General features: G+C 49.3%; 2 protein-coding genes across 2 annotated transcripts in view; both read right to left on the minus strand.

Moving 5' to 3' along the window:
- Positions 1–6358: 6358 nt before the first annotated feature.
- On the minus strand, positions 6359–11135 carry LINGO4 (leucine rich repeat and Ig domain containing 4). The gene is made up of 2 exons (XM_049765917.1): positions 10807–11135; positions 6359–8144 (listed from the first exon to the last, which is right to left on the minus strand). The coding sequence occupies exon 2, from the start codon at positions 8129–8131 to the stop codon at positions 6359–6361; it is 1773 nt and encodes a 590-aa protein (XP_049621874.1). The 5' UTR covers positions 8132–8144; positions 10807–11135.
- Positions 11136–12453: 1318 nt separating this feature from the next.
- Positions 12454–21753, minus strand: part of RORC (RAR related orphan receptor C) — a 33052-nt gene continuing 23752 nt past the window's right edge. The window contains exons 14-17 of the mRNA XM_049766000.1: positions 21602–21709; positions 21356–21466; positions 18471–18580; positions 12454–12982 (exon numbers count right to left, since the gene is read on the minus strand). Coding sequence (XP_049621957.1) covers positions 12806–12982; positions 18471–18580; positions 21356–21466; positions 21602–21709 — 506 coding nt within the window. The 3' untranslated portion in view covers positions 12454–12805. The remainder of the gene's footprint in view (positions 12983–18470; positions 18581–21355; positions 21467–21601; positions 21710–21753) is intronic.

Raw genomic sequence — 21753 nt, forward strand, 5'->3', positions numbered from 1 at the left:
AGCATCCCATATAGACCCCCACGCCTGCCAGGGGTGATTTCTGAGTGCAGAGCTAGGAGTAATCCTTGAGCACCTCTGGGTGTGGTCCAAATAAGCAAACAAAACAACCAACAACAACAACAACAAAAACCCAATCAGGGTCCTAATAGGGAATAAAGAAACTAGCCAAAGAATATCACCAAGACCAGAATGCAGTGAGCTGACATGCTTGCATTTTTGGTTTCAAAACTTGTCAGCTGGTTCAGGCTGATTTTGGATCAGGTTTGCACTGAATGAGTATGGGTAGCAGAATCAAAAGTTTCCCCCAAGTGGAATCAGCTCCTGGGTTGTTGTTCTGGTCCTGAGATTCCTGAACTGCCTCTCTTTACCAGAAAGACGGTGAAGTAGAGTGGTGAGTGCAGTTAGAGAAACAACTACACTGACAACTATGGTGACAATGTCAGTGAGTGAGAGAAGTAGAATGCCTGTCTGGAATACAGGCAGGGGGTGGGTGTGGAGGAAGATGGGGGGGCATCGGTGATGAAAATGTTGCACTGATGAAGAGGAGTGTTCCTTTTATGACTGAAATCCAACTACAATCATTTTTGTAATCATGGTGTTTAAATAAAGATATTACTTTAAAAAAAAAAAAAACCAAAACAGGACCTAAAAGGTCCCAAGAAATTTGAAGACTCTGTTGTCATTCATGAGAGGCTTCTCCTGGCAGCCAGAAATTGCAGTTAGGTCTATATGATTTTGGGGATTCTTTCTCCCTTATGCAAGTCCTTGAGGGCAGAGACAAACATGAAGGGAGATCAAGGGGATGGAGTGACCTAACCAGCTTCCTGTTGTCTCTTCAATCAGGGACAATAGATTGATGAAGGCAAGTGAGAAACCTGATATGTGTTCTGAGGTGTTCAGCAGAGGCTCATCCTCGATCTGACCTTTTTTCAGAGACCCTGGAGAGACAGTATTAAAGCAAGTGATGAAGGAATTTAAGGTATATGAAACTTGAACATAGAAGAGGGAGGGCATCAAGTGTTCAAAGAGATAGTACAGCAGGTAGGGAGCTTGTCTTGCAAGCAGCTGTCTACGATTGAATTCCTGGCATCCCATGTGGTCCCCAAGCCTGTCGGAAGTGATTCATGAGTGCAGAGCTAGGAGGAATCTCTGAGCATCACCAGATGTGACCCCCAAACAAACAAACCCTCAAAACCAAAAAATTAAGAAGAACATGGCCTCAAGACTTTTAATCTTTTATTTATTTATTTTTTATTTTTTGGGCTACACTTGGTGACGCTCAGGGGTTACTCCTGGCTCTGTGCTCAGAAATCACTCTTGGCTTGGGGGACCATATGGGACACTGGGGGATTGAACCATGGTCTGTCCTGAGTCAACTGCGTGCAAGGCAATCACCCTACTGCTGCGCCATCACTCCAGCCCTAAGATTTTTAACCTTTTTCTCCACTTGTGTTTTACTCTGGGACTCACCTCCATCAGAATACCCCTAATTTTGTGGGGTTCAAACATCCTCCACATGTGAACACGTACCATTTGCATGTATCTTTTATTGTACACATATACTCACACCAGACTACACAGTTACCCCTGAGCTATACCTTCATGGTGACTTGGATGGAAATGGAGGGGTCATTCCAGTAAGCTTAGTTTAATAAGCTTGACCCCCTCAAAATTAAATTCTGAAAAAGTTGTGTACAATGGAGAAGGCACTTGCCTTGTAGGAGGCCAATCTGGGTTCCATTTCTTTATCGTATTCCTGAGACTTTCCAGGAATCATCCATGAGCACAGAGCCAGGAGTAATTCCTATGCACTGTTGGGTGTGGCCCCAAACAAAACCAAGAAGGGATAAAGAAGGCAGAGTGGGGTCATCCTACAAGCATTTCTATAGGTTGAAGAAACTTCTTGGATACTTGGCCCAACTCTGCCAAGGAAACCCCAGTCCAGGGTCATAATAATTGGGATCTTTGCTCTCCTGATTGCAGCCACAACCACATGTGACTATTCCACACTTCCAAGGAGTCTAGTATCCCTAAGATTGGACTTTTGTTTGTTTTTGGGGGGCCATCCCTGCTGGTTCTCAGAACCACATATGCAGTGTTGGGATTTGAGCAATTATGCTAAGCTTTGTATTCTGGAAATTGAAATGGATGCCATTTGTTTTTGTTTGGAGGCCACATTCGAGGCAAACACTTTTTACTCTCTGTATGATGACACCAGCACAGAAAACACTTCACATTTTAGACTACTTGGATGAGTGGGTCAGTTGCTTCAGGATGGAATTTTGTGAAAGCTGAACGCAGGTTAGACATGCCTGGTGAAAATTTCATGATCAAATTGAGGCATACTGTGAATGCAAACTTCACACTGCATTCAAAAGTTATTAAAACTGTCTTGCTGGGAGAGGTAGCACAGCAGTAGGGCATTTGCCTTGTACACAGCTGATTCAGGACGGATGGTGGTTCGATTTCTATCATCCCATATGGTCCCCTGTGCCTGCTACGGGCAATTTCTGAGTGCAGAGCCAGGAGTAACCACTGAGTGCTGCCAGGTGTGACCCAAAATACAAACAAACAAACAAACAAAAACCACAACTGTCTTGCTGATCAATTTTATATTGACATATGTAAATAATAGAGTCCATTGGTCAAAATAAAAGTATGAACCTGCACTGTATTTGCTTCTTTTTGACTTTTCTTTTCATGGGGCTGTGGATGGAACCCAGAAACACGGGACCTCTCCCACTGAACCTGTCCCCTGTCTCTATGTCCTCTTGATGAGATGCTAGACCTGGGTATCTGTCTCATGCCATGCCTGTTGGACAGTGAATGCCACACTGGAGATGCCGCTCCAGAGACACTATCTGTTCCTTGCCTCCTGGGGGGCTTGGCTGGAAGTTTCCGTTCCCCAGCAGCCAGGCCCCTTTCTGCATTGCAGTCAGCAACTAGAGTGAGACCCTCGCCTCGAACATCTGACCCCCAAATCCCAATCAAATCATCAACTGCTGGTTTTAAACTTTGGAGAGGGCCTGTGAGCCGTGCCCTGGGAAACCTTTCTGGGGCCTGGATGCAGGAGAAGGTTGTTGGGGTTCCTATATTTCTCCAGCCTCTTTTCCAAATCATTGGGCTCACATTGCCCTTGTATCCCCACTCCCAGCTTGCCAGCCCTGAAGCCCATTTACTCTCGCTGCTCAATTTGAACCAGAGAGCTTCTAATGAATGAATGGAGTCATCTTGGACAAGGACAGCAAGTGCTAGGAGAGCCGGGATTCCTTTGCTTGCTGATAGTAGAAGTGGGGGGGGGCACTCTTCTAAAGGGGACCTGAGGGCGATCTGCAGACTGCAGCAGCCTGGCTTCCCGGGGCCGCGTGACTCTCCCCTTCTCTGCCTCTCCTTCCACTCTGCTGCTGTCCTGTCCCCTAAGCTTCTGGCATCCACTTTTTCTGGTTCTACTGTTCCCTCTCTTTACTGCACTCAGTTCCTCCTCCCTCTCTACTGTGGGGGGGTGGTCTCCATCAGAGAATGACATCTTGTGAGAATCTGCTGGCTTCAGAATAGGGGAGCCAGTGGAAAATCACTTGGCAGTCAGGCTGTGCCTCCCCCCCCCCCCCCCCACTCTCTGCAAGACTGCCTGCCTGGTTCTCTAGTCTTGGGGTCTGTAGGGTTTGGCTCTGTTTGGTCCATCCCTGGGCATTTCCTTCTTGCTTTCCCTTGTGGGTGCAGAAATCTGATGCAAAAAAAAAAAAAAAGAAAAAGAAGGACTGAAGAAACAATAAGTGGGTGAAATGCTTTCCTTGCATGTGCTCACCCAGGATTGATCCCTGACATCCCATGTAGTCCCTCTAGGAGTAATTCCTGAGTGCAGAGAAGTCCGTGATCATCCTTGGGTGTCACCGAAAAACAAAACAAAACAAAAAAGAAAGGGAGGGTTTGTGGCTTCCCATTTCCAGACTGGGTTCCTGCAGATACCTGCCCTCCCACCTCAAATGAAGAATAACATTTTTGGTTTTGTTTTGGAGCTACACTCGGTAGTGCTCAGAGGCCCCTCCTGGTTCTGCATGCAGGATGGAATTAGCCATACTCGGAAGACTATATGGGATGTCAGGTTAAAATCTGGGCCACAAAACAAAAGACAGAAATGCCTAAGGCTGGAGTGGTAGCCCTGGAGAAGATCCTTTGCCTTGAGGGTTTGATCCCCAGCTCGCCAGGAGTGATTTCTGAGTACAGAGTCTGGAGTAACCCCTGAGTGCCACCAACTGTGGCCCAGAAACAAACAAACAAACAAACAAACAAATAAAAAGAAGACAAAAATGCCCTACTCACTGTGCTATCTCTCCTGTCCCTAAGAAAAAGACTGACCTAAATGAGTTGGTGTCAAACAGGGGGTATGGATGCCATCCCTTCTCAATCTGTGGCACCACATTCAAGCTGGCAGACAGGCAGATAGGGAAGGGGCCCCCCCATGGCAATGAGTTCTTGGAATGCCCTAAAACTAAGAGATGGAATTTGAAGAAATCACTGCTGTCACTAGCTCTAAGACTCCCAAGTTCCACTTTGTGGATACAGGAACCAAGGCTTAATAAGAAAAATTCGAGCAGGAACCAAGGCTTAATAAGAAAAATTTGAGCAGGAACAAAGGCCTGGAAAGAAAGGTCAAAAAAGACCATTGCAGCCCTTGCCATAAGGAACCACCAACAAGGGACTTTTTCCTAAGTAGAAAGCCCCATGTAGGGCAGGTTGGGAGAAATATTATATAAGTGAGCTTAAAACAAAGGAAGCACATACATGTGCCTTTTGTGCATATGTGTTGCCAGAACACAATTCTCTTTGTTGTTTTGTTTTTGGGCCATACCTGGCAGCACTCAGAGGTTACTCCTGGCACTGTGCTCAGAAATTGCTTCTGACAGGCTCGGGGGACCATATGGGATGTTGGGAATCAAACTTGGGTCCGTCCCAGATCAACTGCGTGCAAGGCAAATGCCTTACTGCTGTGCTATCTCTCCAGCCCCATAGGACACAACTCTTTTTTTTTGGGGGGGGGGCACACCCAGCATTGCTCAGGGGTTACTCCTGGCTGTCTGCTCGGAAATAGCTCCTGGCAAGCACGGGGGACCATATGGGACACCGGGATTCGAACCAACCACCTTTGGTCCTGAATCGGCTGCTTGCAAGGCAAACACCACTGTGCTATCTCTCCGGGCCCAGGACACAACTCTTGAGACACGGCCTTTTGCATACTTTCACTCTGGGTTGTGTACTGGGGTTCTGACTCCATGCTCGAGAAGTCCCTTTCAAGTCTCTTGAGCATATTACCCTCTCTCTCTTTCCTCTTAGAATTTCCAAATAAAGTCCATTTTTACTTTACTGCTTGGCTCCTTCTGATATTCTTTTCTGAGCGGGAAAGGCCAAAGACCTAGAAGGCATGGGGAAAATCTAAAATTGACTTTCTTTTCCTACAAGGAAAAGGCTCACAACATCCCCTTTTCAGTTCTGGATTTCCCCAGCTCTTCTAGGTGGCAGAGTTGGATCGAGTGGCAGATTCCCTTCTTGAGGCTCCTTCAACTGGGGAACACCACTGGCATCAACACAGGCCCCCTGAGTATCCCGGATGTGGGGGCCCCAGAGCAAGGCCAGGTGCCCCGAGTTAGTCCCTGTAGGGTCTGAGCAAAGGAGATAAAGGGTGGTTGGGAGGAGACCTCTTCCCAATGGCTGAGCCCCTTCAGCCCCAGACAAAACAGAAGGGGTTGTGTGTGCTAATCTCCCTGGACCATATCCCCAGCCTCCTTTGGTCATGCTGTCAAAATTCAGGCAAGGTCTCTTGGGGACCTGGGTCAGGTACTGACAGAAAAGGGCAGAAAGAAGGAGGAAACTGGATAGAGGTGAGAATGAAAAAATTGGAAGTCAAAGTCCCGAATTCTGTTTGATTGTGGGTGTTTCTGCCACAGGTTTAATGGTGGTGGTGGGGCTCATGCAGACAAGTATATACCCTGCCCTGCCCTCCCCTTCCCCCCCCCCCATTCCTCTTCTGAGCCTGAACCCCTAGAGCCGAGCAGAAGAGATGGAAGTGACATATCCCCCCTTGGAAGTGTGTCTGGCTTGGGGTTGGTGATCAAAGGGGTGAGTGAAGGAGCACTGGGTTGTCTGTTTGCAGCCGTGTGGGGCTGGGTGAACCCCCAAGTTCTGGAGGGTCCCTCACAGCGGAGAGATGCAAAGCCATCATCATGCTACTGCAAAGCACAGGTCATAGACAGGAGGGGACGAGCCAGCAGGCAGGCAACGATGGTCTCTGTGCAGCCTGTCTTGCTTCTGCTCCCCTCAATTCTTTCTTGTGCCTTCAGGACCTGAAGGGAGTCTGGCTGGGTCAGAAGAGTTTGGCGGTGACCCGGTTCCCCCCAGAATTCTTGTCCCCAGAGGGTCGAGGGGCCACAAAGTCGAAGGTCACATGATGTTTGACCCGGCCTTTGCCCTTGCTCCAGAGGGCAATGAGGCCAAAGCAGAGGGTCACTGAAGTGAGGAAGGGCAAGAAGCCAACAGCTAGCACCATGGCCACACCTCTGCCATCCAGGAAGAAGGGTCTGGGGATCTCTGGCATGGTGATGTTGGGGTCCAGTGTGCCATTGATTGGCTCCACAGGGATGACTTCGAGCCAGGTCCTCAAGGAGTCATTGCCGGCCACGTTGCTTACCATGCAGATGTAGGCCCCCCGGTCTCTAAGCTGCACAGAGCGGATTTCCAGGGTGCCATCTTCCAGGACCCTAACTCTCCCAGCCCGGCCCAGCCAGGCCCCCCGAAGTCGCCTCCAAGACACAGTGGGAGCGGGGTCTCCATCTCCGGAGCAGGAAAAGACAGCCAGGCTTCCCTCTTCGGCTGTCACCCACCGTGGCCCTGACTTTCGGATCAGGGCCGGTTGACAGGTGAAGTGGTCAGGAGGGAGGATGTCAGAGAAGTCCCTCAGGCTCTTCCCCTGGACATGTTGGGGTCCAGCACAGGCAGGAGGGGACGTGCCAAAGTCCAGGCGTTGTCGCAGCCGGAGCAGCCAGAGAAGGCGACAGTCACAGGTGAGAGGGTTGCCAGACAGCCTAAGTGTGACAAGCTTGTCTGGAGAAGGGAAGGCCGTTTCCTCCAAGGTCTGCAAAGCATTGTCAGCTACGTCCAGCAGGTGGAAGGCTGTTAAGCCGTGGAAGGCCTGGGCCGCGATGGAGGTGAGGCCAGCGCCCGAAAGACGCAGCTCTTGGAGCCTCACCAGGGGACTGAGGCTGCGGGCAGGGATGGCAGAGATTGGGTTCTGGGATAGATCTAGAACGATGAGGAAACTGAGGTGATGCAACGCCTGGAAGGGCACCGTGGTCAGGTTGCAGCGAGTGATGGCCAGGCTGCTAAGATTAAGTCCTTGCAGGCTGCCTGGCTCGAGAACCTCCAGAGATGGCCAGTGGTGTATCTCCAACTCCTTGAGCTGGCCCAGACCCCGGAGGGCACCTGCTGGCAGCCTCCAGATATCCAGCTCTCTCAGTCGCAGAGCTACCAGCTCTGGCATCTGTGCCAACGCCAGGCCGGGCACGGTGCTGAGGTTGCAACGCTCCAGGGTGAGGCTCCTGAGTCTGGCCAGCCCTGCAAAGGCCCCCGGGGCCACAAACACCAGGTGATTGTCGCCCACTTCCAGCTGCTGGAGACTCCCCAACTCCCTGAAGGCCCCATCTAGGAAGAGGACAATCTGATTGAGGCGCAGGTCCAGGAGTGTCAGGGCAGACAGGCCTGCAAAGACCCCAGGAGCCATGATGCGCAGGCGATTACCCTGCAACTTGAGGCTGACCAGGCTCTGCAGGCCATGGAAGGCCCCGGGTTCGAGCGTGGACAGCTGGTTGTAGCTGAGATCCAGCTCTTGGAGCAGGCCCAGGCGGGAGAGCATGCCCCGCTGCAGGCCCCAAAGGCGGTTTCCACTCAGATCCAGAAGCTCAGTGTCCAGAGGGAGGCCCCCTGGCACGGCCTCCAGGCGTCGGTGGGCACAGAGCACTGCCCGGGGCTGGGAGGCGCAGTCACACACTGCTGGGCAGCCGCCACTGCCGTGGGTTGGAAGGAGAAGCAGAAGCAGCAGCCACGGGGGCCAAGCTAGTTTCAGGGCTGCAGTAGGGGCCATCCTGTCATGGACCCTGGAAATAGATGGGGACAGGATCTTGTAGGATAAGTGGCTTCGAAGGATGGAGGATTGGGTGAACATGCATTATCTAGTGGGAATTCTGGCTTGTTTTGGTGTGAGGGCCACATGCGGCTGTGCTCAGGGGTTATTCCTGGCTCCGCACTCAGGAATCACTCCTGATAGTGCTCAGGGAACTATATAAGATGTGGGAATTGAACCCCAGTCAGCTGCATACAAGGCACATGCATGTATTATCGATCTGCCCCTCCGTTGGGTATTCTGGGGGACCCACTCCCCCACACCTTTTGGGGGCTCCTTCTTGAGTAACTTCAGCCCTTCTCCTTGTTCTAGCCCTGAAAAACAGGCCAAGTATGTGCCAGGGTATGGCCTGACCCGGTTTCTGTGGGGAGTTTTGGGGGAACTTGGCAGGAGGTAGCGGAGAAGTGACTTCTCTCTCCTCAATAGGGTTTGTTTTTTCCTAAACCAATGAGATTAGGAACTTAAGTCCTCTCCGTGGCAGCTGCAGTCACACCCCACCCACACCCTTCAATCCTGCTCCCCTATATTATTCACCTGTGACTGACTACACACTATATATCCCAGGGTCACCCAACTGGGGTACCTGCAGAGCTCAGCTCTGGCCCTCAGTCCCCACTTCCTGTCACTCTGTTGCTGTCATTTAGGCGTCCCAGAGCTTAGCTTTATCGGTCGTGGCACTGGCACAAGGTATTCGAGTGTCCCTTAGAGAGCCTCAGTGTTTGCAGGGGGTGAGAGATGCACAGAGCTGCCAGGTTCTGATTTTGGTCTTGCCCCGAGGTCTACACTGCCTGCTTCTCCCTCCTTTCTTTCCAGGGAACTGTAGTCCAAACCCATCTGAAGTACAACTTGAACCCCCTAGTCTTCAGTTGCCTAAATCCCCAAACAGTATGTAAGGCCAGAGGGGGAACCCATTGTAGGGTGCAAGGAGGACTTGGATGGACACTGCAATGAACAGTGCCTGTCAACTTGAAGTCAGTTTCTGGCTTCCAGGCGCCTAGGTGACACCAGAGAGCACTTACTTGGCTAACCACTGCAGATCTCTGAGGTGCCAAGGCTTGGGGTCTGCAGGGTGTGTGCCTTGACTTGCCCTAGTTAATGCCCCTGAGGACCCCCAAGAAGAGAGACACACATGGCCAGCTACTGCCCTAGAGGCAGGTGCCCCTGCCTGATGTCCTGAAGGAGAGGACTCAAAGTTTCAGGCCATGTGTCTCTCTACATGAGATACATAGAAGTTGTATGTGGAAGCAGTGGGGAGTTTCTCCCCCTGCCCTGCAACTCTACCAGGGGTCCTCAAACTTTTTAAACAGGGGGCCAGTCCATTCTCCCTCAGATGGTTGGAGGGCTGGACTCTAGTAAAAACAAAAACTGTGATCTATGCATATTGCATAGATCTTATTTTAAAATGAAGAAATAAAATGAGAACAAATATAATCTGTGATCCATAGGCCATAGTTTGGGGATCACTGTTCTACCCATTCTAGAAGGATAGAATCGTCATGGAATGACAGAACTGGAATGACTTCAGAGGGCTGCTGACTGGGAGCTAAAGACCACACACCCCAGGAGAGGCGAATAAGAGAGGAGTGGGGACAAGAAGGAGATGTCCCTCTTAGCAGGCCAAGGAGCAAGTTGAGAATGTCAAGGGACGGTGCCAGACATGTCCCAGTGTCCCCATTCTCCCACTGTCTCTTCCAGTAAGTCCACCTAGCATTTTGCTCTCACTGTGCTGCAGTTCAAATTCATTCTTCTGGCTTGGCAGCTCTCCTGTCACCAGCCCCCTTAGTGACTCTGCCCCATCACCCACCAGGCTTCTATCACCTGGCCCCTCCTTGTCACCCAGTCCTCTGTCGCTGAGCCCCTATCACCGGGACCACCATGCCCCCCACTAGCTCTCCAGTCATTCATCATCCCCCATGACACCTGGCACCCAGGTATGGCACCCACCAACCTCTCTGTCACCTAGTCTCTTGCCACTAAGCCCCCTGTAGCCCAGGCTTCTGTCACCAGCTACCCTCTCACTCAGTCCCTATCACCCATCAGCCCCCCACATCCCCCGACTCGCCCAGACTTCCTGACACTCAGTTCCCCTGTCACCGGCTCTCATGTCATCCAGCCACCAGCCTCCTTCCCACTCCTGCGAGCTTCCTCTTAGTTCCCAGCACTTGTGGGCCCAGTGATGGGGCGGGGGGATGTCTAGATTTTGGAGGGGAAGTGGGGGACATATGGCTTCTATTTAATGAGGCGGTTCATGCAGCAATCAACAAACTTCCCGTGTCCATTCCCATCCCTATCCCCATGGTCACAGGCCACTTAATAGGAAGCCCAAAGAGAGTCAGACCTCCTTTTTTTTTGCCCCTTGTGGGAAGGTAGGTGTACCCCCTTTTGCAGGAAGACTTTTCCCTCCTATTCTGGTGGTGCATACCCCCCTGAAACAGAGGAGGGAGAGAGAGAGAGAGAGAGAGAGAGAGAGAGAGAGAGAGAGAGAGAGAGAGAGAGAGAGAGAGAGAGAGATCCTTCTCTTTTCTTCCCAAGGGGAGGGTCTGGGACTGTGTCCCTTCAAAGTCCCCAGGCCCTGCCTCCACAGCAGCCTAAACTGGGGTACCCCCAAACCAGCACTGAGAGAGGGGCGCACTTACCGGAGGGGCCAGAGGGCGACATCCAGTTGGAGGGCAGCATCCACGGTCCCATTCCCGCGGCATTGCAGGTCCCCACGTCTCCCCCTCTGTGGCCTCTGTGGCCACCCCCTGCCAGGAACCCCCACCGGCTGGCAAGACCCTGGGCCAGAAAGGCAAAGAGCCTGGAAGCGTGTCTCTATTTTTTTTTTTTTGGCCTCCCTCCTCGCTTTTAAACCAGCTGAGAATGAGTCTGCAGCAACCCTGTTGGTGCAAAATAAATAAATAAAAGACACCGGCAGGCTGCAGCAAGCGCGGTTCCGGGGCTCCAGGATGGAGGAGACTATTGCGGGTAGCGGCTGAAGCCTGGTGCTGGCACCCCCCAGATGCCTTTCACCCCCAGAAACCATGCAGTCCCTTGCCACCTCTCTCTGGACCTGTGCCCGTGGGGACCTGCATGGGTAAAGTTCTTAAAGCATTCTCCCCTTTGAGTTTGCGGCTCAGGCCCCCCCCCCCCCCCGGGGTGCCTCTGATCTGGAGGGATGGGGGTGCTGCAGCGCCTTCTGCTGCCTGCAAAGGGGCTGGAGATCTGGGTCTCCAGGAGGGAGTATCCTTGCAGGTGTCCTAGTTAAGACTTCGGGTCCCCAATGTGCCCCCCCCAACAAGATGCAAGGGTCTTCTTGCCTTGAAAATTGCTTTATAAAGAATGGCATAAGTTGGGGGAGGGTTTATGTGCACCCTTACAAGACACTCTATTCCCCATTCTTCATCCTTGCAAAGAGGGGTCACAACACTTAGAAGCCAAGAGAGAGAGAGATGGGACCCCCATCTGCATGGAGGATGGCTAGGCTTAGCTGCCCCGTGTCTGTGCAGCTGTCTGTCTCTCCTGAGAGGCTATTGGGGTTCCAGTTGCAGGTTTGGGGATAGAGCTAGGACTCCCACCCCCTGTGAGTGAGATGGGTGGACAGACCACCCCACACAGAGGTTCCTTCAGTGCCACAGCCCAAGGCTGCTGTGACCCCATGACCTTAAGAAGAGGAAGACTGTCATTGCGAAGACTTTGGTCCACATGTGTGGATGTGTTTGACCTGGTTTGGGGTTGGTAAACTTCTCAAATCCTTCTTTATTTGGCATTTGGGGCCACATCAGCATCCTTCTGACTCTGCACTCGGGAATCAATTCTGCTGGGTCTCCGGGACCCATTAGGTCACTGGGATTCCATACAGGTTGGTTGTCTGCAAAGCAAACACCCTATCCCCTGTTCTATCTGTCTGTCTAGTCCATCTGTTATTTTTCCCTTGCCCCCCCCTTTCCCCTTGCCCCTCCAGTCCGTCTTTAAAGTGCACATGAGAGCTTTGAGTTCGTACTCTGTCTAGCATGTCCTCAGCTTTTACTGGACCCTTTTGTTATAACCCCACTACTGTAAAAACATGACTCCCAATTCCTCACCCCCACCCCTCCTTATCCTCCTTTTTTTTTGATTATTTTTTTTAAGACACTGAGAAATGGGCCTTGTGCCCAGTCACCTCTTTGCTGAGCCCAGAGGGAGGTGGGGAGGGCAGACATGATGATCCAGATAGCAGGAATTCCAGGTCTTTCTGGGCTCCAGGCACCAGTTTCTGAGCTGCATCTGCCCCCCCTCACCTTGTCCCTTCTTTGCCGCAGCCCCCCAAGGGAAATGCAATGAGGTATTTCAAAGGCCAGTTTTGAGCTTGTGAGTCCGGAGCTGAGTTCTATTCCTCCGGGGTTCCTTGGATCCCCTCTTGAGGGTCCCTTAGTCCTCTTCAGTCCCCTTTTGTCCACTCTGTAGCTGTGGAGGAAGAGCTGAGCCCAGGAATTGGACAGCACTGAGGCAGCAAGTGGGGTACATACCCACCCTGCCGGACACCCCTGTGGGCAGAGAGCCAGGCACAGCTTTGGCTCAGTTTCCAGAACAGAGAAGAAAGGAGATTGAGGATGAGGATTGGGCAGGGCTGAAGTGGTCCAAGAAGGCTGGAAGGAAGAAAAGGGGACTTTTTCTGGGTCACTCCATCGCTCGGTCCCCCGAACAGGCTATGGGGGCCTCCGTCTCAGTGCTGAAGAGCTCCTTGTACAGTGGCGGGAAAGCAATCTGGACCATGATGGGGTGAAGGTGCTGGAAGGTTTGTAGCTTCTCCACGTGCTGGCTGCACAGACTCCTCAACTGCCCCTTGGGTGGTAGCTGGAGATAGGCGCATGGAAAAGGAGGGTCAGGAATCACTTCCAGTTCCCCCCAAAACAAAGACATCTTTGCTATGTGCAGTTCATGATTCTTCTCAACTCATTTGCTTCCCCCCCCCCCCCAAGAGCACTCAGCTACCAGAGTCAGGGAAGGACATGATCCCCATCCCTAGTCTGGACCCCATTATATCTCAAATTCACACCATTAGGTACCCTCACTCACTTGCAGGGTTGTGGTGATACAAGGCTCTGAGACTATCACTAGGTATAGAGGCCCAGTGCCGTTCTTTCTCTCATTCTTGTACCTTCCCAGTTCATCCTTGCTTCCTGTTTTTTAAACTATTTATTTATTTAGGTTTTGGGGCCACACACAGCAGCACTCAGGGGTTACTCCTGACTCTGCACTCAGAAGTTACTCCAGGTAGCTTTGGGGGACCATATGGGATGCTGAGGATTGAACCTGTGTTGGCCATGTACAAGGTAAACACCCTACCCACTGTGCTATTGCTCTGACCCCTTTTAAATTTATTTTATTTTATTTTTATTTTTAGACTTTATTGATTGATTAATTGATGGTTTCTGGGTCACACCTAGCAGCTATCAGGGGTTACTCCTGGCTCTGCACTCACAAATCACCCCTGGCAGGCTGAGGGACCATCTGGGATGCCAGGAATCAAACTGGGACCCTCCGGGTCTGCCATATGCAAGGCAAATGCCCTACGACTGTGCTATCTCTCCAGCCCCATCCTTTTTAAATAAAAATAAATATATACCTTTTGGTTACTCTCAGAGGTCCTTGGGGCTTACTCCTGGCTTTGGAATTACTCATGGCAGTGCTCAGGGGACCACATGGGGTGTGGGGGATTGAACCGTGATCAGCTGCGTTCAAGGTAAGCACCCTATTCACTATACTATTGCTCCAGCACCTTTTAATCTTTCCAATTTATTTTTGCTTCCTCTTCTGACTTCCCTGCAGTGTTACCTCCTCTGGGTATCTTTAACTCCTTGGCCATATCTAGGCTTCCTACACTTAAACCCCATTTTAGGAAGCCCTCCTATTTCAGCTGCTTTTCCTCCCTAGATTCTCTCTCTCTTCCCCTAGGCCCCATCATAATACTTGGCTCCTGAAAATATTCAATAATCATAACCTAAGCAACTTGAATCTTCAGTACTTGCTATGATAAGTAGTCAAGCAGTCCTAGGCAAGTGGGAATAAAAACGGCTGAAAGACCCATAGGAGATAGAGGCAGAGCTAGTGGAGAAAACCTAGAAGACCATTTGGACTATTGCAAAGGAATGAAGGCCCTTTAAAATGGCCAGGTCTAGTCTAGTCCAGTCCTTATGGAAAACATAATGGAGATTTCTAAAAAAAACTGGAAATTGAGCTCCCATATGATCCAGCTATACCACTCCTAGGGATAGGAACACAAAAACACAAAACAAAAAAATGCCTATTCATTGCGGCACTATTTACAAAAGCAGACTCCAGAAACAACTAAGATGCCCTTCAACAGTTGAATGTTAAAGAAACTGTGGTACATCTACACAATGGAATATTATGCAGCCGTCAGGAGAGATGAAGTCATGAAATTTTCTTATACATAGATGTACATGGAATCTATTATATTGAGTGAAATAAGTCAGAGGGAGAGAGATAGACACAGAATAGTTTCACTTATCTATGGGCTTTAAGAAAAATTAAGGACACTATTGTAATAATTCCCAGAGAAAATAGAGATGAGGGCCAGAAGGACCGGTTCACAATCTGAAGCTCCCCACAAAGAGTGGTGAGTGCAGTTAGGAAAATAACTACACTAGCAAGTATCACAACAATTTTAATGAGAGAGAGAAGTAGAATGCCTGTCTCGAATCCAGGCAAGGGTTGGTAAGGAGGGAGGCGGCGGCATTGGTGGTGGAATGTTGCACAGGTGAAGGGGGGTGTTCTTTTTATAACTAAAACCCAACTACAATCAGGTTTGTAATCATGGTGCTTAAATAAAGATTTTATTTAAAAAAAAAAAGGCCAAGTCTGGGGTTGGAGCTATAGTACAGTGGGTAGGGGGCTTGCTTTGCATATACTTGACCTGGATTTGATCCTGGCACCACATATGATCCCCTGAGAAACACCAGGAGTGATTCATGAGTGCATAGCCAGGCGTAGTAAGCTCTGAGCATCACTGAGTGTGGCCCCAAAACCAACCAACCAACAAAGGACCAAACCTGAGGTCAGAGCAACAGTTCAGAGTAGGGCATTTGATTTGCAGGCAACTGACCTTTGGGTTTAATTCCAGGCACCCTATATGGTCTTGTGAGCATAGTCAAGAGTGATCCTTGAATGCAGAACCAGGAATAACCTCCGAGTTCCACCAGGTGTGGCCAAAAACAAAAACAAAAACTCCCAGACACAGAAAAATTAAAAAATAAAAACAGTCCCAGCTCCAGGCCAGAATAATAGTACAGTGGTTAGGGCACTTGCCTTGCATGTGTCTGACCCAAGTTCAATTTCCTGCACTCCATATGGTCCCTTGAACATTGCCAGGAGTGATTCCTGAGCGCAGAGCCAGGAATAAGTCCTGAACAAAAACCAAATACATAAACACATAAATAAAAGGACCAGGCCTCACTGAACTTCTCCCCAACTGAGCTTGCAAGAAAGGGGATCACCAGGGAGGAGCAGCACATTGGTGGACTCCTTGCCACCTCTTGTATTTGACTCCTTGTCATTTTTCATGCATTACTTTGAGTTGGGGCTAATGTCGCATGTTCATTTATCCAACCCTTCATTCCATGAATATCTATTATTTGACTAGCTCCGTGATGGACTCGTAAATAAAATAAAATCTCTGCCTTTATTGGCGATGAAGAGATAGGTGGGTAGGGCACTTTCCTTGTATATAGTCCACCTGGGTTTGATCCCCAGCACATTATATGGTCCCTTGAGCACCTCAAATAGTAATCCCTGAACAAAAAGCCAGTAATATGTCTTGAGTACTACTGGGAATGCCTCACCCCCCAAAAAAGAAAAGGGGCCAGAGCGATGGCGCAGCAGTAGGGCGTTTGCCTTGAACGCATCTGACCTAGGACGGACTGCAGTTCGATTCCTTGGCGTCCCATATGGTCCCCCAAGCTAGGAGCGATTTCTGAGCCAGGAGTAACCCCCTGAGCATCATTGGCTGTGGCCCCAAAACAAACAACAACAACAACAACAAAATAAAAGACAAAAAATAAGAAAAAAGAAAAATCAATCAGAGTGAGAGATAGACGGTTTATTTATTTATTGGGTTTGTAAGTTTGCTTGTTTTTGGCCTTGGGGTGGTTAGGAAAACCCCCTCCAAAATGGAGTGCCACTGGGACAAGCAGAAAGAACTTGCAGGGAGCTGGAACAGAGGGTACAAAAACCCCAAGACACAAAGAGTTTGAGGGCTGAGGGCTGCCAGCCCAGGCGGCGGAGGGACTTGGAAGGAGAAGAGGGAAGAAGAGGTGAGAGGAGACCAGAATTATGACACACTCCAGATCTGATTAGCAGCAGAGATATAGGGGGTAGGGGCTAGGCGGGAGGCCTCTCCAAGCTCACTGAGGACCCTCTTATAATGTGGGGATGACGGTGGGGAGGGAGGGAGGTATTCTGAAGACACGGCCAACCCCAATAGCTTGCCAGCTACTTTCCCAAGTAAATCCAAGCGTGTCCTGCCAAGTTTTCCTGCCAGGCCTACAGCTCTTCAGGGTGGAGGCAGCTGTTTAAATGACTTCTGGATCCCAGCAAGGGTCCAAGGCTTGGGCGATTACATAAAAGGTTCCTTTACCCTGCGACCAAATTTAATTGCCTCGTGTAATAGCTCTCATGATACTGCTCTTCAGACCTTTGGGGCTTGCAGTCACTTAAAAATAAAGCCTTAACTCTTTCCTCTGACATTGAAAGTCCTCTCTGATTTGCTACCTGACCTAATTTTTCAAGCATGTCTTGTGCCCTCAAGCTCTTCCTGCTTCTGAGTTGCTCCTGAGTCCCAGTATACCAGCAGCTCTGCTCCACATTCGCACCAGTTTGCCTCCTGATATTTGCTATTATGTCTGGAAAGGAGTGGTTGCCCCATCTGATGAATGAGGGTTAACACTCTTGCACGATTCATAGCCAGCTATAAATGCCACATTTAGGAAGTGTTTACGCTGAACTACTTTCACCTCCCAAATTATTTTTATTATTATTTTTGTTTTGTCTTTGGGCCACTCCCAGTGGCGCTCCTAGATCTGAAGTTAGGGCTCATGCCTGGCATTTGGGGGACCCTTTGGAAGGCAGCTATGCTCACCACTATACCACCAACACGACACTGAGGGACCATTTGGGATGCCAAGAATTGAACCCTGATTGGCTGTGTGCAAGGCAACTGCTCTCCCAGCTATGCTATTGCTCCAGCCCCCTAAAATTTTTAGGGGGGAGTTTTGGGTCATACCCAGCAGTGCTCAGGGGTTACTCCTGGCAATATGCTCAGAAATTGCTCCTTATAGGCTCGGGGGACCATATGGAATGCTGGGACTTGAACCACCATCCTTCTGCATGCAAGGCAAACACTCTACCTCCATGCTATCTCTCTGGTCCCCCTAAATTATTTTTAAAACTTGTTCTATGCACTTGTCATATTCCCTCAATATTTGTGATCATAACTGTTACATGTATATGCAATGTGTTAAGATGAATATATCTTCTACACATACATTAAGATATATCACATATCTTCTATATTATGTATTCTGGGCACAGGGATGCAGTAGAAAGAGCAACTTGGATTACATCTTGCATTTATTATCATGTAAGAATCACATAAACTTGGACAAGCATTTAAGTTACTTTATGGCTATAGGAAATGATGTCTGTCTTATTCACAGTTTTCCCTGAGGATAAGAATCTCTTATGAAAGCATCTTCTTTGTTTGTTTGTTTTGGGGCCATGCCTGCAGTACTGGAGGGGGGGAGGAACTCTGCCAGCTAGTGTAGTCAGGACTTCCTCACACAGAGCATCTGCTCCGGCCTTAGGAGCCCCATTTCCTGTTCCCAAGCACACTTTGATAGTTGCATTAGAGTTATATCATCATTATCACAGTTCACTCTATAATAAAATTATTGGGCTAAATGTCTCTTTTCCTACTATATGAAAACAAAACAAAAACACCGACGAAACTTGGTGTGGGCCCTGAGTGCATCTCTGTAGTTTTCCATTCATAGTGCCTGTGCTAGCAGGTGCCGGCTAAGTGTCGGCTATATTAAACTGAATTGTTCCCTGGAGGTTCTCCCAATTTCGGGCTCCCTCACTTTCCATCTCCCTGTGCATGGAAATGACTGATCATTCCCTCGCTTGCAACTGCTGTTGCGAGCTTGCTGACAATGCACCTCAAAAGCTCTTTCCCCTGGCACCCTCAGACCCTGGCAGGCACAAGCCCTGGTGTCCCAAATCTGGCACAGAGTCTGTCCTCTCCTACCCCTGGGACTGTGCCTACCTTTGCCAGGATGCCTTGGCGATGGGTCTTGAAGAGGTGATGGTGAAAGGCCAGCTCCAGATTATATTGCAGCTGCTCCACTTTGCTTTTCTCCTGGAGTCCTGGGCGGTCTTGGGGAGGGAATGGGACCATTGTGAGAATGAGAAAGAACCATGGGGAGGGGGGTGCAGAGAAATAAAATAGGTTATAAGACCCTTGCCTTGTACTCAGTTGACTCTGGTTCTATCCCTGGCACTGTGAATTCACTGCAGGGAATGATCCCTGAGAATTGCCAGGTGTGGGCCAAAAACCAAGGGGGGGGGGAAGAAAGAAGGAAAGAAAAAGAAAGAATTAAAATAAAGAAAAAGAAAAAAGGAGAAAAAAAGAAAGAAAGGAAGGAAGAAAAAGAAAGAGAAAGAAAGAAAGAAAAAGAAAAGGAGGAAGGAAGAACAAGAAAAAGAAAGAAAAGACTAAGAGAGGAAGAAAGAAAAAGAGAAAGAAAGAAAGAAGGAAAGAAGAAAAGAAAATGAAAAGAAAGAGAAAGAGAAAAAAAGAAAGAAATAGAAAGAAAGGAAGATGAAAGAAAGAAAGAGAAAGAAAGGAAGGAAGGAAGGAAGGAAGGAAGGAAGGAAGGAAGGAAGGAAGGAAGGAAGGAAGAAAAAAGATGGACATCGCCAAGTGGTGTGCATTTTTGAACATTTGAACTAGATAGAAAACTTCTCATGTGTATATGTAGGTGTTTGTACGTGCGTGCGTGCGTGCGTGCGTGCGTGTGTGTGTGTGTGTGTGTGTGTGTGTGTGTGTGTGTGTGTGTGTGTGCGCGCGCGCGCCTGCGCAACTTGGTTTGATAACAGCAGATTCTTGGGTGCTTTGGGCTTGGCTAACCCAAAGAAAGCTAGGGAAGAAAGGAAGAATTCACTCTTTCCAAGCTTTCAAGTCCACATTTCCTTCAACCTGCTACCTGATATTTCACAAGCCCATTAAAAGCTGGACCTCAGGACTTTACCATAGAAAGAGAAATAACTACACTGGGGGCCGGAGAGATAGCAGGAGAGATAGCATGGAGGTAAGGCGTTTGCCTTTCATGCAGAAGGTCATTGGTTCAAATCCCGGCATCCCATATGGTCCCCCGAGCCTGCCAGGAGCAATTTCAATTTCTGAGCGTGGAGCCAGGAGGAACCCCTGAGCACTGCCGAGTGTGACCCAAAAACAAACAAAAGAAATAACTCATTGACAATTATCATAACAATGTCGATGAGTGAGGGAAGTAGGAAGCCTGTCTCAAATACAGGTGGGGTTGGGGGAGGAGAAAGATGGGGCACCTTGGTGGTGGGAAGGTTGCACTGGTGAAGGGGGGGTGTTCTTTTTATGACTGAAACCCAACTACAATCATGTCTGTGATCAAGGTGCTTAAATAAAGATATTTAAAAATTAAAAAATAGACAAACTTCATAGAAAACTTTTTTTATAAATATTACCAGAGAATAAAGTAATAATTATTAAAAAAAAAAAAAGACAGCTTCATGGACCATATAGGATATAAGGATTGAATGTAGGTTGGCACTTTGCAAGGGAAGTTTCTAATTGGCTATGCCATTACTATGGACTTCCAGCTAAGGATCTTTTTGTTTTGTTTTGTTTTGTTTTGTTTTGTTTTGTTTTGTTTTGTGGGGGTCACACCCAGTGGCATTCAGGGATCACTCCTGACTCTGCACTCAGAAATCATTCCTGGCAGGCTCAGGGGACCATATGGGATGCCGGGATTCAAACCACTGCTCATCCTGGGTTGGCTGCATGCAAGGCAAACGCCATGCTGCTGTGCTATCTCTCCAGCCACCCAGCTAGCGATCTTATGATGCACTGCATCAGTCCCCTACGTGGATGTTTCATCTTGTGCAACAGACAGTGAAGATCTCTGATCTGGGACACCCAGAAAGATGATCTCTGGGGGCCGGTGAGGTGGCGCTAGAGGTAAGGTTGCCTTGCAAGCGCTAGCCAAGGAAGGACCGAGGTTCGATCCCTCGGCATCCCATATGGTCCCCCGAAGCCAGGGGCGATTTCTAAGCGCTTAGCCAGGAGTAACCCCTGAGCAGCAAATGAGTGTGCCCCCCCCCAAAAAAAGACGATTTCTGAGCGTGTGGAAGCAGGACACAGATGACATTTGTGGGAAAGCTTTTGACACAATTGACACCCCATGTCATGATGAAGTTGCTGCCCTGGTCTCATACAGAACCTCATTTCTCTCAGGGAAGTGGCTTTCTCCCCCACCTCAAGCCCCTTCTCCACAGCCCCCAGGCACCCCTTTTCCTCTCTTGTGTACTTCTGGACCGACCATGTAATTCCATTTTATAGCAATATTGGATGGAGGTGGAAGAACCATTGAGCTTCTTTTTAAAATTTTGTTTGTTTATATATTTATTGGTTTTGGGGCCACACCCGGCAATGCGCAGGGGTTACTTTTGACTCTGTGCTCAGAAATAGCTCCTGACAAACTCAGGGGACCATATGCCAGGAATTGAACTGGGTCCATCCTGGTTTGGCCACATGCAAGGCAAATGCCTTACCACTGTGCTATCTCTCTGGCCCCTCCTTTTATATTATTTATTTATTTATTTACTTATTTTTTTTAAAAGTTTTGTGGCCATATCCTGTTATGCTTAGTGCTCTGTGCTCTCTCCTGGCAGGGCTTGGGTATGGTATGGGCTTGGTATGGTATGGCAGGGATATGGCATGTCAGGAATGGAACCCAGATTGGCGGAATGCAAGGCTAGTGCCCTACCCTGACCCTACCTACTATCACCCCAGGTTCTCCTTGTGTCCTTTAAATCAATTCCCCAGAGTTGACCACTTGGGACAGCCCCATTTATCTCTGTCCCCAATCCCGGTGTCTCCCCCAGGGCACTCACTGGCATTGATGAGGACTAAGGCTGTGTAGAGAGCAATCTCATCTTCGGAGAAGCACAAAGCACTCAGGGACTGAGAGAAGTCGAATATGGCATTGATAAGCTCGCAGCAACCTGCCGGGGAGAAAGGCATGCTGAGCTGGGTCAGGGTGCCAGACACCCCCACTTCTCGGAGGCAATCTCAAACCCTCTGCCTGAGCAGAGGGTGCTCAGTGGTCAGTGCTGGGCATATGCATCTCCCTCTCTCACCCAAAGCTCGGAACAGCTCCGTGCCACCGTATTTGCCTTCGAAAAAGACTGTGTGGTTATCAGCATTGTAGGCTCGACTCATTCGTACCAGCACCACTTCCATGGCTCCTGGGGGGCAGGGGTGAAAAAAGGGGGGCCCCTGTGAGATCAAG

Source organism: Suncus etruscus, chromosome 19 (genome assembly GCF_024139225.1).
Source record: "Suncus etruscus isolate mSunEtr1 chromosome 19, mSunEtr1.pri.cur, whole genome shotgun sequence".
NCBI classification, from domain to species: Eukaryota; Metazoa; Chordata; class Mammalia; order Eulipotyphla; family Soricidae; genus Suncus; species Suncus etruscus.

Bases quoted from the DNA above. Each gene is read 5' to 3' on its own strand.
- LINGO4 (XM_049765917.1), bottom strand. From the start codon at position 8,131: ATGGCCCCTACTGCAGCCCTGAAACTAGCTTGGCCCCCGTGGCTGCTG.